Raw genomic sequence first — 14,332 nt, forward strand, 5'->3', positions numbered from 1 at the left:
GTGGCATATATATACTACTCAGCCATAAAAAGGAACAAAATAACAGCATTCACAGCAACCTGGATGGAATTGGAAACCATTGTTCTAAGTGAAGTAACTCAGGCATGGAAAACCAAACATCCTGTGTTCTCACTTGTAACTGGGAGCTAAGCTATGAAGATGCAAAGGCATAAGAATGATACAGTGGACTTTGGGGACTCCCAGGAAATGGTGGGAGGGGGGTGATGGATAAAAGGCTACACATTGGGTGCAGTGTACTCTGATTGGGTGATAGGTGTACCAAAGTCTGAGAAATCACCACTAAAGAACTTTTTCATGTAACCAAACCCAATCTGTTCCCTAAAAACCTATTGAAATTTTTTTTAAAGTCTTTCCGGCTGGGCGCACTGGCTCATGCCTGTAATCCCAACACTTTGGGAGGCTGAGGTGGGTAGATCATGAGGTCAGGAGTTCAAGACCAGCCTGACCAAGTTGGTGAAACCCCTTTTCTACTAAAAATACAAAAATTAGCCAGGCACGGTGTCAGGTGCCTGTAATCCTAGCTACTCAGAAGGCTGAGGTAGGAGAATTGCTTGATCCTGAGCGTCATAGGTTGCAGTGAGCCGAGATCACACCATTGCACTCGACCTGGGTGACAGAGTGAGATTCCATCTCAAAAAAAGAAAAAAAAGAAAAGGCCTTTCTCCTTAGTCAAAGAAGAAAAGTTCTTCTTAGCACACTGCACACCAAGCTCTTCCAGACTGACCATAGGCCATTCAGGGATACCTTATGCCCAGCAACAGTGAATTTACTTGAGTCCGTTGGCTATATATGTTTTTTCACATTCTTTGCCTGCATCTTTGAATTTTGGGGTCCTAAAATCTTAATGGTCTTTTTACTGTGAGCCATGAACTAGTTGAATGAATTAATTCTGCCAAGCAAATGGACATTATTTCTCTCAGGCTTTTTTTAAAGGGAGTAAAATCAATCCCATTAAGAAAGATTGACTGCTACACTACTGGTGTAGGCAGGAGAAAATACTTGCTATAATACTTGACATACTGAGGTATGCCAACCATCAGGCATACCAAGTATTAGCAATATTTTTTAGTATACTTATTAGATATAATATATATTTTTTGAGACAAGAGTCTTGCTGTTTCACCAGGCACCAGGCTAGAGTGCAGTGGTGCGATCTCGGCTCACTGCAACCTCTGCCTCCCGGGTTCAAGCAGTTCTCCTGCCTCAGCCTCCTGAGTAGCTGGGACTACAGGTGTGCGCCACCACACTCTGCTTATTTTTTGTATTTTTAAGTAGAGTAGGGGTTTCACCATGTTGGCCAGGATGGTTTCAATCTCTTGAGCTTGTGATCCACCCCGCTCAGCCTCCCAAAGTGCTGGGATTACAGGCGTGAGCCACCACGCCTGGCCTATTAGATATAAATTATATCTCACTTTCAAAAGTAACTAGTGTTTCAAATGTTCATCTCAGCTGGGTATCATGCATACATTGCTGATTTCTCATTTGATGAACGTTAAATTTTTGGTTTCTGAAACTTAGTAGTAATTTTATCCAGGTGTAAAATGTAGGATTTTAATTTTTGTAAATTTTTCTTGTTTTGTGAGGCACCAAAGCCCTGTCTCCTCTCTCCGTTTATTTTTATTCCAGTCATTCTTGCTCTTTTCCATTGTATAATATCTTGCTTCTCTGTTTCATCAAATAAAACTGGGATTTAAGGGTATAATTAAAACATTTCTGATAGGAAGGTTGCTTGACAAAGGTTAGTCATGACCTTGCAGGGTTGTATTTCTTAGAGAAGTCACCAAATCTGATTCTGGCTTTCAGCTTTCTATGTCCAGAAACTTAATCTCATGTTTATCAGATTCAGAAATGCTGATTACCTAGACTTACAACGTACTGAAATTTAAGCCAGACTAATACTTTATTTACTTAGAATGAGAATTATAAATGTGGCTGCGACTATCGAGTCATTTCCTCTTTTTTTTTTTTTAACCCCATAAGGAATTCTGTTTTTTTTTTTTTTTTTTTTTTTTTGCGACAGATCTCGCTCTGTCGCCCAGGCTGGAGTGCAATGACATGATCTTGACTCACTGCAACCTCCACCTCCCAGGTTCAAATGATTCTCCTGCCTCAGCCTCTGAGTAGCTGGGATTACAGGCATGTGCCACCATGCCTGGGTGTAATCCCAGTACTTTGGGAGGCCGATTACTGGGATTACTCAAGAACAGCGAGCACATTGATTGTTCTTCAATGTTACAGGATTATTTTAGTTTCTCTTTAAATCGGCTTAAATAAGCCTCTGTAGAGTTGGTCAGTATTCATCAACATCCTGGTTGATAATGGCATGATGGTGACTGATTTGTGCCCGGCTACCACACCCAGGGAGCTGCTCTCTGGCAACCATTCTTCTCTCTCCCTTCCCTTCCTCTTTTCCTCCTTCTCCTAAATAAGCTACCATAGGGAAACTTTCACTAGGCACTGTGACCCCATGACTTACTGTTTTGAATCTAACATTTTGACCTCTTCATGTTTTGTTTCTGTTATTAATCTCAGTGTGGCATAGCTGTGGTGGTGTAACTAACTCTCAGATTGATTCCAGACTTCAAAATTACATAATTTGGGAAAAAAAAACTGGCCAGAATAGGGATACAGGGATGGGCTAAAGGAAGTGAAATTGGTTCCAAGAGTGATATCCCTTTGGGAATAATTAGAAGTGTCAGGGATAGTTCATTGTAACATTAGATTTGTATTTGTGATATTTATGCATGTAAAATATGAGTAAAGCAAATTGTACTAAATTAAATTCTGGTAGTTTTATGTTAGTCTTGGTTCCTCTATAGCTATATAAATAATAAATACGGTTTAATTGTTTTCTCTATTTTATGTGGAGAGTTTCTCAGGTATCCTAGTACTGAAATTTATTTTTTTTTTAAACACAGCTCTGAAAGATTGGTATTGCTGTCAGGTGGTAGCCTGGAGATCAGTGATGTCACTGAGGATGACGCTGGGACTTATTTTTGTATAGCTGATAATGGAAATGAGACAATTGAAGCTCAAGCAGAGCTTACAGTACAAGGTATGTAAATATTTACTATATAATTTAAAAGTCCTGTGTACTTTCTGGGTCTGCTAATGTTTAAAAAAAGTTAATGTAGGAGAGGCAGTACAGCAAAAACAATTAAAAACAGAAGTCTTAGAACAGACTGCTTGGGTTTAAATTCTAAATCTTACATTTCCTAGATACATGACTATAGGAAACTTATTTAATTTCTCTGGGCCGGGCACGGTGGCTCACGCCTATAATCCCAGCACTTTGGGAGGCCGAGGTGGGTGGATCACGAGGTCAAGAGATCGAGACCATCCTGGTCAACAAGGTGAAACCCCGTCTCTACTAAAAATACAAAAATTAGCTGGGCACGGTGGTGCATGCCTGTAATCCCAGCTACTCGGGAGGCTGAGGCAGGAGAATTGCCTGAACCCAGGAGGCGGAGGTTGCGGTGAGCCGAGATTGCGTCATTGCACTCCAGCCTGGGTAACAAGAGCGAAACTCCGTCTCAAAAAAAAAAAAAAAAAAAAAAAAAAAATTCTCTGAACCTCATTTTCCTTGCCTGTAAAATGGAAATAATAAGAATATTTACCTTATTGGGATTGTTTTGAGGGTTAAAAGAGCTAATACTCATAAAACTCCTGGAATAGTGACTAGAATATTGTAAAATCTCAATGTTATTGTTGTTGTTGTTTTTAGTAGTAGTAGTAGTAGTAGTAGTGACGGGAAGGGTATGATCTGGGGCATTGGAAGATTCAGTTCACTTTTCTTCTCTCAGGATGTTTTCTCATGAAGATGTCTCTGTTCTGTGACGATGAACTGTGTCTCTCCTCTGCACTGGTGTCCCCTTCTTCTGAGTGAACAGATCACCCAGGAAGGAGTACACTGTGCCTCTCCATATAACTTGGTTTGATGATTCGGTGTTTGTTTTCCTCTGTTCATACTTCTAGTAATCACTGCAAGGGTAGTTCTTCCTTTTTCTTCATAGTCTTCCCTTTTCCCCTTATCGGTTCTCTGATTCAGAAGTCAGAAAGTAAAGATGGCATGTATACATAGTCTTGTCTTTATCCCCATCCCTGTGCCATTCCTCCATATGGAAAAGTACCCTCAGGTGCCGGCTAGAGACGACTAAAGTGACCAGTGGTCACTTTCCTACTTCTTCCCACCTTCTTGAAACTCCCAGATTGGTAATTTTTAACCTAGAAAGACTGCTTTCAGTGCTGTTTCTCCCTAAGAGTTTAATGTGACTGTTGCCTGAGGAATGCCCAGCAAATAGGAGTAAATCATAGTAATTGTGAGGTCCCTGGGGCTCTTTGCTCTGGGCCTCATCCTCCTCTTTTCTTAAGTTCACCATTTGGATACAATTAAGGCCTAGCCTTTAGTGCTTTCACCATATATATTACCAGAGTGGCTGGTATCCCTGACAAACATTAGTTTATAGCCAAGCTAAACACTTGAATAGTACAACTACTCTCAGACTGGCAACCAAGTGAATAATGTATGCTATCTCAGATAATTATTAGAAAAGACTGACCAAGAATGAAAAATAAACAAATACATGTAAGGAGATGAGGAAGATATTTGCAATATGATGCAAGAACAAGAAAATATAAACATAGAACCAAATAAAAATATTAAGAATGAAAAATATACTAAAAATAAAGAATAAAGCAATCTGGTTGATAGAGAAAGGTATCCCATTTTTTTTATTTTGTTTTTTTGTTTCTGACAGGGTCTCCCTCTGTCACCCAGGCTGGAGTGCAGTGGCACAGTCTCTGCTCACTGCAGCCTCAACCTCCTGGGTTCAAGTGATCATCCTGCCTCAGCCCCACAAGTATCTGAGACTATAGGCAAGTGCCACCATGCCCAGTTAGCTTTTGTATTTTTTGTAGCAATGGGGTTTCACCATCTTGTCCAGGCTGGTCTGGAACCCCTGGGCTCAAGTGATCACCCGCCTTGGGCTCCCAAAGTGCTGAGATTACAGGCATGAGCCACTGTGCCTGGCCAGAGAAAGGTATACCATTGATGAGCAAATTCATGAATTGGAAGATTACATTGAGGAATTCTCTGATAATGCAGCATTGATTGATAAAGATAACCCATGGAGTAAAATAAGAGGTAGAATGTATGATAGGTATATGTAGAAGGACTTCTATCTAGATAATAGGTGTCTTAGAAGGGAAAAAGGAAGGGGCAAATATTTGAAGAAATAAGATAAAGTTTTTAGAATTAGACTTGTAGAACACCTTAGAGTAAAAGGACTTATAGACTGTTAAATAGGTGAAAGAAGGAAAAACCCACCTTGAGATCCATTTACAGTAGCATACAATAATATATAATTATATATACAGTACATATATCAAAGACAAAAAAATTGGAAAAAAAAAATTTGTCATTGGAAAGCTTCCAATGACAAAGAACAGATCACCTACAAAAGGAAAAGAATTGGATTATACCTAAGTGTTGATTTGAGATATCTGATATCAAGAGGACAATAGAGTGATCTTTTTAAAGTGTTAAAGGAATTGAATACACACAATTTATATGCATCCAAACTGTGAGGCATAATAAAAATAAAAATTATCACATAAGACCTCTGAAGGTTTGTTACACAAATATACATTGAAAACACTTTTGGAATAAATACTCAATAAAAGATATATCTGGGAAATACTGCAAGAGCCTTTTAAAACAAAGGGGGAGTTTTAAAACAGCTCCCAGATTCTTTGATTTATCCTTCTAAAGGAGTGGTAGGGTTTATGTCCCTTGCTCTTGAATCTGGGCAGGCTTGGAGCTATTTGGATCAATAGAGTATGGCAGAAGTTATATGTGACTTCTGAGGCTTACAAAAAGCTGTGCATTCGTTGTCACACTTGGAGAGAATTTTTTAAAAAGAAAAAAAGAGCAGTGCAGATTCTTCCTGGTTCTCTTGATGCTAAGAATGTACAGTGGGGAAAGCATAGTCTCTTGAGTAGATGGTGCTGGAAAAACTGAATAGCCGCATGTGGGAGAATGAAATCATCTCATATACATAAATCACATATACACCATGCACAAAAATCAACTCAAAATGGATTAAACACTTAAACATAAGACCTGAACTGTAAAACTACTAAAAGAAAATGGGGAAAAGCTTATTGACGTTGATCTTGGCAAAGGTTTTTTGGATGTGACCCCAGAAAACACAGGCAACAAAAGCAAAAATAGATAAGTTGGATTGCATTGAACTGAGAAGCTTCTGCCAGTAATGGAGACAATCAACAGTGAAGAGACAGCCTATGGAATGGGAGAAAATATTTGCAAACCAAAGAAAACAGAAGAAGAAAATGATGACGAGAGCAAAACTTAATGAAATAAAAAAACAAACATTAAAAACAGAGAATGTCAGCGAAGCCAAAAGTTGGTTCTTTGTAATGCATAACAATATTGATAAATCCCTGGGAAGACATGCATAACTTGACAGAGATCTTTATCTAGGCCCAGGGTTGGCAGAGTACAACTTGTAGGCTAAATCTTCCTGACTGCTTGTTTTTCTACAGCTTGTAAGCTAAAAATAGTTTATACATTTTTAAATAGTTGAAAAATATCAGAAGAATAATACCTTGTGATACATGAAAATTTTATGAGATTTTAAAATTTATTGTTCATGCAGTCTTACTGGCATACTGCCACAGTCATTCATTTATGTATTGCCTATGGCTGCTTTCATGCCACTACACAGGAGTTGAGTCGTTGTGACAGAGACCATATGGCTCACAAAGTATAAAATATTTACTATCTGGCTCTTTACAGAAAGTTTGCCAATCCCTGATGTAGATTCTACAGAGAACTCCTACAGATCAGTAAGATAAACGAAGACAGAGAAACCAATAGAAAATAGGCAAAAGACTTGAACATTGACCTGGAAGAAGATGTCCAGCTAGCTATTAATATTTGAAGAAATGGTTGTCATCATTACTCTTCAGGGAAGTGCAAATAAAAACCACAATGACATATCACTATATTCCACTAGAATGGCTAAAATTGAAAAGTTCAACAAATACCAGGCATTGGTTAGGATAAAAAACACTGAGGACTCTAATGTACTGTTGACAGGAGTATAACTGACACAATCACTTTAAAATTCTGTTTGGCAGAATCTATTAAAAATTGTACACTGGCTAGGCACAGTGGTGGCTCATGCCTGTAATCTCTGTACTTTGAGAGACTGAGGCAGGAGGATCACTTGAGGCCAGGATTTGAAGACTAGCCTGGGCAGTATAGTGAGACCTCATTTCTACAAAACATAAGAAAATTAGGTAGGCACGGTGGCATGCACCTGTAGTTCTAGCTACTCAGGAGACTGAAGTAGGAGGACTGCTTGAGCTAAGGAATTTGCGGTTATGGTGAACTACGATCGTACCACTGCATTCCAGTCTGAGTGACAAAGCAAGACCATCTCTAAAAAATAAAAACGTAAAACCTGTATACAGAAATACCCTATGATAGAGTAGTTGTAGTCCTAGGAGTGTACTTACCAGAAATGTATCATTATATGCCCCCAAAACCATGCACAGTAATGTTCTTACTGAGAATAATTAAAATGCCCATCAAAATACAAATGTAGAGTAGTGTTCCAGTCATACAGTGGCAAAGTACCAGCAACGAAAAGTGACAGATCACTGCTACATTCAACAACGTGGATAAGTACCACAAACACCCTTAAAGAAAGAAGCCAGACTCAAAAGAATACCTACTATGTATATAATTATATTATATATAATTCAATTTGTGTAAAGTTTAAAAACAGACAAAACTCATCTGTAGTTTTAGAAGTCAGGATAGTGATCACTTTTGGAGAAGGGCTGAGTAGTGACAGAATGTTGCCCAGCCTGACTTCTGGTGTGTTCGTTTCTTAATCTGTGTGGTAGTTACAATTCAAGCTGTATCATTCATGTGTGCCACGTGAGATCATCTCTTTTTTTTACTGTTTACAGATTAGAACTCACAATGTGCAAAAACATATTTGGAAAATTTTGTTTTGAGCCTTGTCCCATAACTGAAAGCATTTTTTTTTTCAGATAGGGAAAGTAGATTTTGTGAAATAGTTGGAGATGTATATGTATATATAAATACAGTCATACTTGTCTGACTTTTGTTATTTTTTTAAGAAGTTATAGCTTTAGGAAATGCCATAGTGAGTGTTAATGTAGAAAAGGTTATAAGTTCATTTTTCATCTGTTAAATGTTTCAGATTTATTGTCTCATCATAAACTCCTGGGGTTTCTACACATGCAGTGACGTGAATTAGCCCATCCTGTATTTCCTGTCATCTCAGATTGTTGATAACACTAAAAATGGATCATGAGAGTTTTTTTAAAACAGAAACTTTTCCTTTTTCTCTTAAAAGAGTTACAATAGTCTGGATACACATATCCTCTCCCCTGCCACCATAAAGAAATTTTTCCATTTGTATTTTTGTGGAACAAATTGATGAATTCTAAATTGGCTACCCCATTGACATTGTAAATACCTGTAACTACTCTGCCACTTAAGTTTTAAACCTAGCTGTCTTTCTTTAAGCCATAGCCTATGCCACTCTACTTCTTTGACTCTTCTGCTTTACTCTTATCTCTGGCCACATTAAGATATCGATCTCCCCTTTTTTCTCAGTCTTTGTGATTTCACTTCCCTTTACTTCATGATCAGTTATAACATGCTGTCATTCATTAGTTCTCTCAGTTCTCTTGACTTCAGGATAAAAAGCAAATTCCTTGTGGCATACATACAGAGTACATCGAGACCATTCATAGTCGGCTTTTTCAGCATTAACTGGAGAGGCACAACAGAGGAGTGATTGAGAACAATCTTGCCCCAGTGCACCTGGATTCCAGTCTCAGCTCTGTCACTTAGCTTTGTGAATTTGGCCAAGTTAATTAATTTACCTGTGTCTTTGTTTCTTTCATCAGTTGAATGAGTTGTTATAAGGATTAAACTTTTTTTTTTTTTTGCAGTTTTTTTTTTTTTTTTAATTGCATTTTAGGTTTTGGGGTACATGTGAAAAACATGCAAGGTTGTTGCATAGGTGCATTCATGGCAGTGTGATTTGCTGCCTCCCTCCCTTTTTTTTTTTTTTTTTTAGCAGAGACAGCATAAAGTACTTATACTATAATAATAAAACTGGAAACTCATATGTGGTGTTGTGGGGAGAGGGGCAACAACAGTTTCTATCACCAGTTCACTACACAGGATATCAAAGGGGTGACAAGGAGCTGAGGGATGAAAAGCCAGGAAACTGTGAAATCAGCAGAGGGGGTCAATGGTGGAAACGGAAGATGTTGAAGCTGCGATGACCAGCATCATTTGCTTAACATTCAAGGATTTGTCACGATGGTTGGGCTTTCATTGGGTGGTTAAGTCTATAAACAACACTTTCAATTTATACTTTCAATTTAAGTTCTTAAAATTAAGGAAGTGGTGGAGCTTAGAAAGTTAGGAGATTACAAAATTTCTGAAAGTCCATCAGAAAAGCCACAGGATGGGGCGGGGAAATAAGTCAGGCCACTAAGAAGACTTCAGAGGTCCCTGCTGGCCCAGGGACGCTACAAGCGTCCAACATCACAGTGAAAATGATCTGCTTTCAAAAGGCAGAAGGTTTCAGGGGAGGGTACAGTGGGACTGGTGGAGGCAAAGGCTCCCCATCCCCACCTCAGTTTTTTGCAGGGCCTTTAATTTAACCCAAGGATGTCTTTCAACTTGGAGAATAATTCAGTCCTCAAGAGTGCCTCAGATCTGCTATGACTTTGCAGTGCAGCTGCAAGAATGTTTAGTATATAATAGATAAAAATTACATCCAAAAAAATTAAAGATTCTTATAACCCCCCCACAACACTGAATCCTATTCTAAAGTTAACCAATCACTTGGTCTGTTAATACTTGACCATAGACTTTCTTGGAAACTAGATTCAAAAGACTGAAACTGAATCTTCACTCCAAAACGAAAACAAAATAAAGAAAAATAAACAAAATAAACTTGAGGCTTATGGCATATAGTTCAGGTAAAATGAGAAGAAAGGGGAAGAGGAAATGGAGGTGTCAGAAGCAAAGCTGAGTGACAGAATGCATTCAGTCAGGGTAGATGTTATACAGGTTGTAGTGGATGTATATATGGAAAAGCTCCATATAGATTCATTTGCATGTGTCTGGAGGCACCAGATCCCTCCATGGCAGATCTAAGAACAGAGAACTAAGGGAGGAGGACATTCTTGCCATCCCAGTCTTAGAAGCTCCATGTTGAAGACAAGAGTGACATGTGGTAGGATGATGCCCCAGTGCCCAGTGGCACTGAAGGCGTAGTCTAGATATAGTCAGTTTGGCTCTCTTACCCACACTCATCTGGGCAACCCCTACCTCGCACCCCCGGGCCACTTCCTGCTTGCCTAACACAAATTTAAATGGCTCATTTCTGTCCCAGGAGGAATCACATTTCTTTCCATCTTAAAGCATCCTGGTTTCTGGAAGGTACCTGACTCCTGGGGAGATGATCTCCACCTTCACTCCCAGGGCATTGGCAGATGCTGGGTGGGCAGGCAGTGTGGAGTGAGACGGACCTGTCAGTCGTTCCCCATCTCTGCCTCGTCCCTGCAATACATCGTCTGCTCATATGGGCACCCCTGCATGCTCCGCCCTGTGCTAGGATTAAACTCTTAGCACTTTCCACCTAAATCTGGAATGGAGATGGAGTCCTCTTTACCAAATTAGTTTTCTGAACATACTGTGTTGTTTGATAGCAGCGTTCCCCTGTGTCCCCTTACTTCCAACTACAATTTCCTGATAGACCTTCAAGATTAGTTTACTTGACCCCTCTGTGACACTTTTCTTAACCATCCCTTCATAATTGGTCTCTTAAAATTTCTTACTGATTTGTTTATATGTCCTCTTCCACTCCTACTAGGCTGGAGTTCTTATCAACAGGAACTAGTCTTACTCATTTAAAAAAATCATAGTAGAGTATTAATGAATGAAATAAATGGATGAAACTTTAAATTGAAATTGTTAAATGTGGCACTAGAATGATTTGATATTTGTGGTTACTTTACTATTCATGTTATCCTTTGCATCTTATATTTCATAGACTTCTAATTTGAAAGAAACAGGATTAAAAGAAAAATCTTCTGAAAGATTATTCTGGAGGAAGATGAACCATTACCTGTACTTATATAATAGAAGTCATAATTGCTATCTCCACGTGCATACGTGTTTACAGATAATTTATCAGTTTCATTCATTCCCATTTTTGACCTGATACTTTCCATAAGCCAACATAATACTTAAAAAAAAAAAACTGAAGCCATTAAAGGTGAGCTTTCTTCCACATGTCTGTCATCTCTGCTTTAAAAACTCTTATACATTTATTACTGTCATGATTCAAGGCTAAGTGCATTGAGGTCTTTAATCCCACTTCCATGAGATGCTCTACTACTTTGACTTAATACTACTGTGTTATGCTGTTTCTCCTTTTATTTCTTTGCCCATTCTTTTTGTTTTGCCTCCATGGGCATCTTTTCTACACTTGTTGATTAAAGTATTAGTGTTCCACAGAGTTCTCTTGTAAGCCTACTACTCTTCACAGTACCCACTTCTGGTTTCAGGTATGATTTACATACAGTAATGCCTAGATTCCCAGACCAGACCCCTTGTCAAGCTTTAGGCATTTCCTCAGAAATCACACATCCAAAATTGAACTTAACATTCTTCTCTAAAAATCCTTTTCTTTTATTTTCTGTATCTTGGTGGTGTCACTGCCTACCTTTTTACCTGTGCTAGAAACATGCAAATTATTTTTGATTATTTTAATTTTTTAATTTCTTTCCACATTTAGTTCATTAGGTTATCTTTCTCCTTGCTTTCACTCCCCTGATTCAAGTCCAAGCCATCTCTTATGTATATTACTGCAGTAGTACCCTAACTGATTTCTCTGGTTCTAACCTGGCCTCTCCTGAAATCCACTTTTTACAGAGTGACAAAAGTGATTAAAATTCTTTCATTAAAAACTTGGAGAAATGATTGCAATGATATAAATGGTACTTACAAATTAATAAGAACAAGATGAATATCTGTTTAAAAAAGGAGGGGGTGGAAAACATTCTTTGCTTACAGAAATGAGATGAAAATGGCCAGCTGACTTGAAAAGAGTTCAACTTTACTAATTGTATAAGAAATACTGATTTAAGTAGCCTATTTTTGCCTACTGATTGAATTTAAAAATAATAACCCATTCTTGGCAAAATTATAGTGATATGGGGATTCTCATACACTGCTGGTAGTGGTGAAAATTCATGTAACCTTCCTGGAGGGCAGTTTAATAATCTTATCAAAAACTTTAAAACTCACATTCATTGACCAACAGTTCCATGTCTGATAATTTGTTTTGATGAAATAATCAAGGATGTGTGCAAAGATTTATGCATGGAAATATCCATGCAATGATGTATATTTAATGGGAAAAATTATATACCACTTAAATGGCCAAAAATAGGCAATTGGTTAAATAAAATGGTCTGTGTATCAGAATACAATGCTTCCTACAAAAATCACGTTTTAGAAGTCTATTAAATGGCAAGATAAAATACTTCGGGTATATTAAATGAAGAAAAGTAAGATCCCAAAGCAACATGTAAGAAGTATGATTTGTGCCACAAAGTTATACTGTAAATTGGATCAGATCCTTTGACTTACAGAAATTAGCCTCACACCAATTAGGAAGAAGTCTTGTATACCTTCCTCTTGAGGCCTTCTCCCTGTAATTTTCAGAATACTGGGTATATACTTATCTTGAAGGGTCATTTTTCTTCTAAGCTAAGTAAAGAGAACTGGAGTGTGAGTCTGATGAGTACATGATTGCCATTGCTTCTCAAGGTAATTTAATTTCAAGGACAACCACTAGCTATTTAAAAACAGTATACAGTTTTTTTGCTTGTACTGTCACTTCTACCTAGAATGTTCCTCCTTCCACCCCCTTGCCTGGATTCCCTCAGAAACCTCTGAAACTTTGATTCCTACCTATTCCTATCCCTTGTACCCTTCTTCTGCCTACCTCCTTTGATTAGCTGTGCATTAATTGTGCACTTATATTTTGTACATTATCCGTCTTGTTTTACCTATCGCATTTACATTTCCCCCCCAGTTTGTGTATCCAGTTTCTACCCTACTAGACTGAGTTCCTTGAGGACAGGACTGGATCTTGTCAACCCTCAGATCCTTAGCACCTAATGTGGTAGTGTCTGATACTGTGTATTTGAAAACCTCCAGATCCTTAGCACCTAATGTAGTAGTGTCTGATACTGTGTATTTGAAAACAACCGAGTACTTAGGAACTTAGTCTCCATACTTCTGGATAAGATGTCAGACAGTAGGTTATAATCCATTCTTTTATAGTTTGCTATTTGTATTCAGAATATTTCAGAATTTTACTTTATAAACTTTACATTTTTTAAGGTATTACTGTATGTTAGAAAATTCTTTGCAATTGCTTTATAATGCTTTATTGGGTCCTGAATCATTTTGGATTGGTTTGCAGTTCTTCTTAGATTTTTATTGCATCAGTGGTCATGTTAGCTTTGAGATAAATTCCACATTTTACAAGCTTGAAGTAATTTTCTAATAGTTATGTAAATTTATTCTGAACCACAATAGCCTCATTTCCATGGTAACTAACTACCTTCAGAAGAGAACTTTCAGATATTCTAGAAAAGACCAGAAATATCCATGTGAAATAAAATGAAATAATGGTATAAAGTTAGAACCCAGATTTATGTGAAATACAGATTCATGATTTCTGACCCTGAAAAATGTTGCAGAAAAGAAGAGCCATTCACAGACCTGAAGATTCTGCCTGTTTGCTGTTTGTGCATTAGGCAAAATACAACCTAAGAAAAACTCAGCTGTATTGTGATTTTTGATACTAAAGTGACCCCAATGAGGAAGCTTTGTGGGACAAATAAGCAGAATTCATGGTGCGAAAATGGATTTGTGGTGCCACTAATAGATTAACGTTGTGCTTCTTAGAAGGAATGTGGTATCATGAAAAGACATATGTTTTTTGGAAGCATAGCCCTGCTTCCCAGCCTCTGGCAATGTGATCTTGGCAAATTAATCAATTTATTTGAACCTCATTCTTCCTATTTGTAAAATAGGGATAAGAGTCCTTCTTTGTGGTGATGTTGTGAGGAAGATCCTTAACACGGTGCCTGGTGCATTATAGGCATTCAGTAAATGTACCTCAGCTAATGTCCCCTGGGCTCAAAG

The 14,332-nt window shown here is 38.0% G+C and overlaps 1 protein-coding gene across 4 annotated transcripts in view; it reads left to right on the forward strand.

Annotated features, from left to right (window-relative positions):
- NEO1 (neogenin 1) overlaps positions 1 to 14,332 on the forward strand; it is a 249,381-nt gene that overhangs the window by 92,793 nt on the left and 142,256 nt on the right. For all 4 annotated transcript variants that reach the window (XM_021667498.2, XM_021667500.2, XM_064382335.1 and 1 more), the window contains exon 5: positions 2,940 to 3,076. In XM_021667498.2, the coding sequence (XP_021523173.2) occupies positions 2,940 to 3,076 (137 nt within the window). The remainder of the gene's footprint in view (positions 1 to 2,939; positions 3,077 to 14,332) is intronic.

Source organism: Aotus nancymaae, unplaced genomic scaffold, assembly GCF_030222135.1.
Source record: "Aotus nancymaae isolate 86718 unplaced genomic scaffold, 86718_ANA_hifiasm-v0.15.2.pri h1tg000003l, whole genome shotgun sequence".
Taxonomy (NCBI): domain Eukaryota; kingdom Metazoa; phylum Chordata; class Mammalia; order Primates; family Aotidae; genus Aotus; species Aotus nancymaae.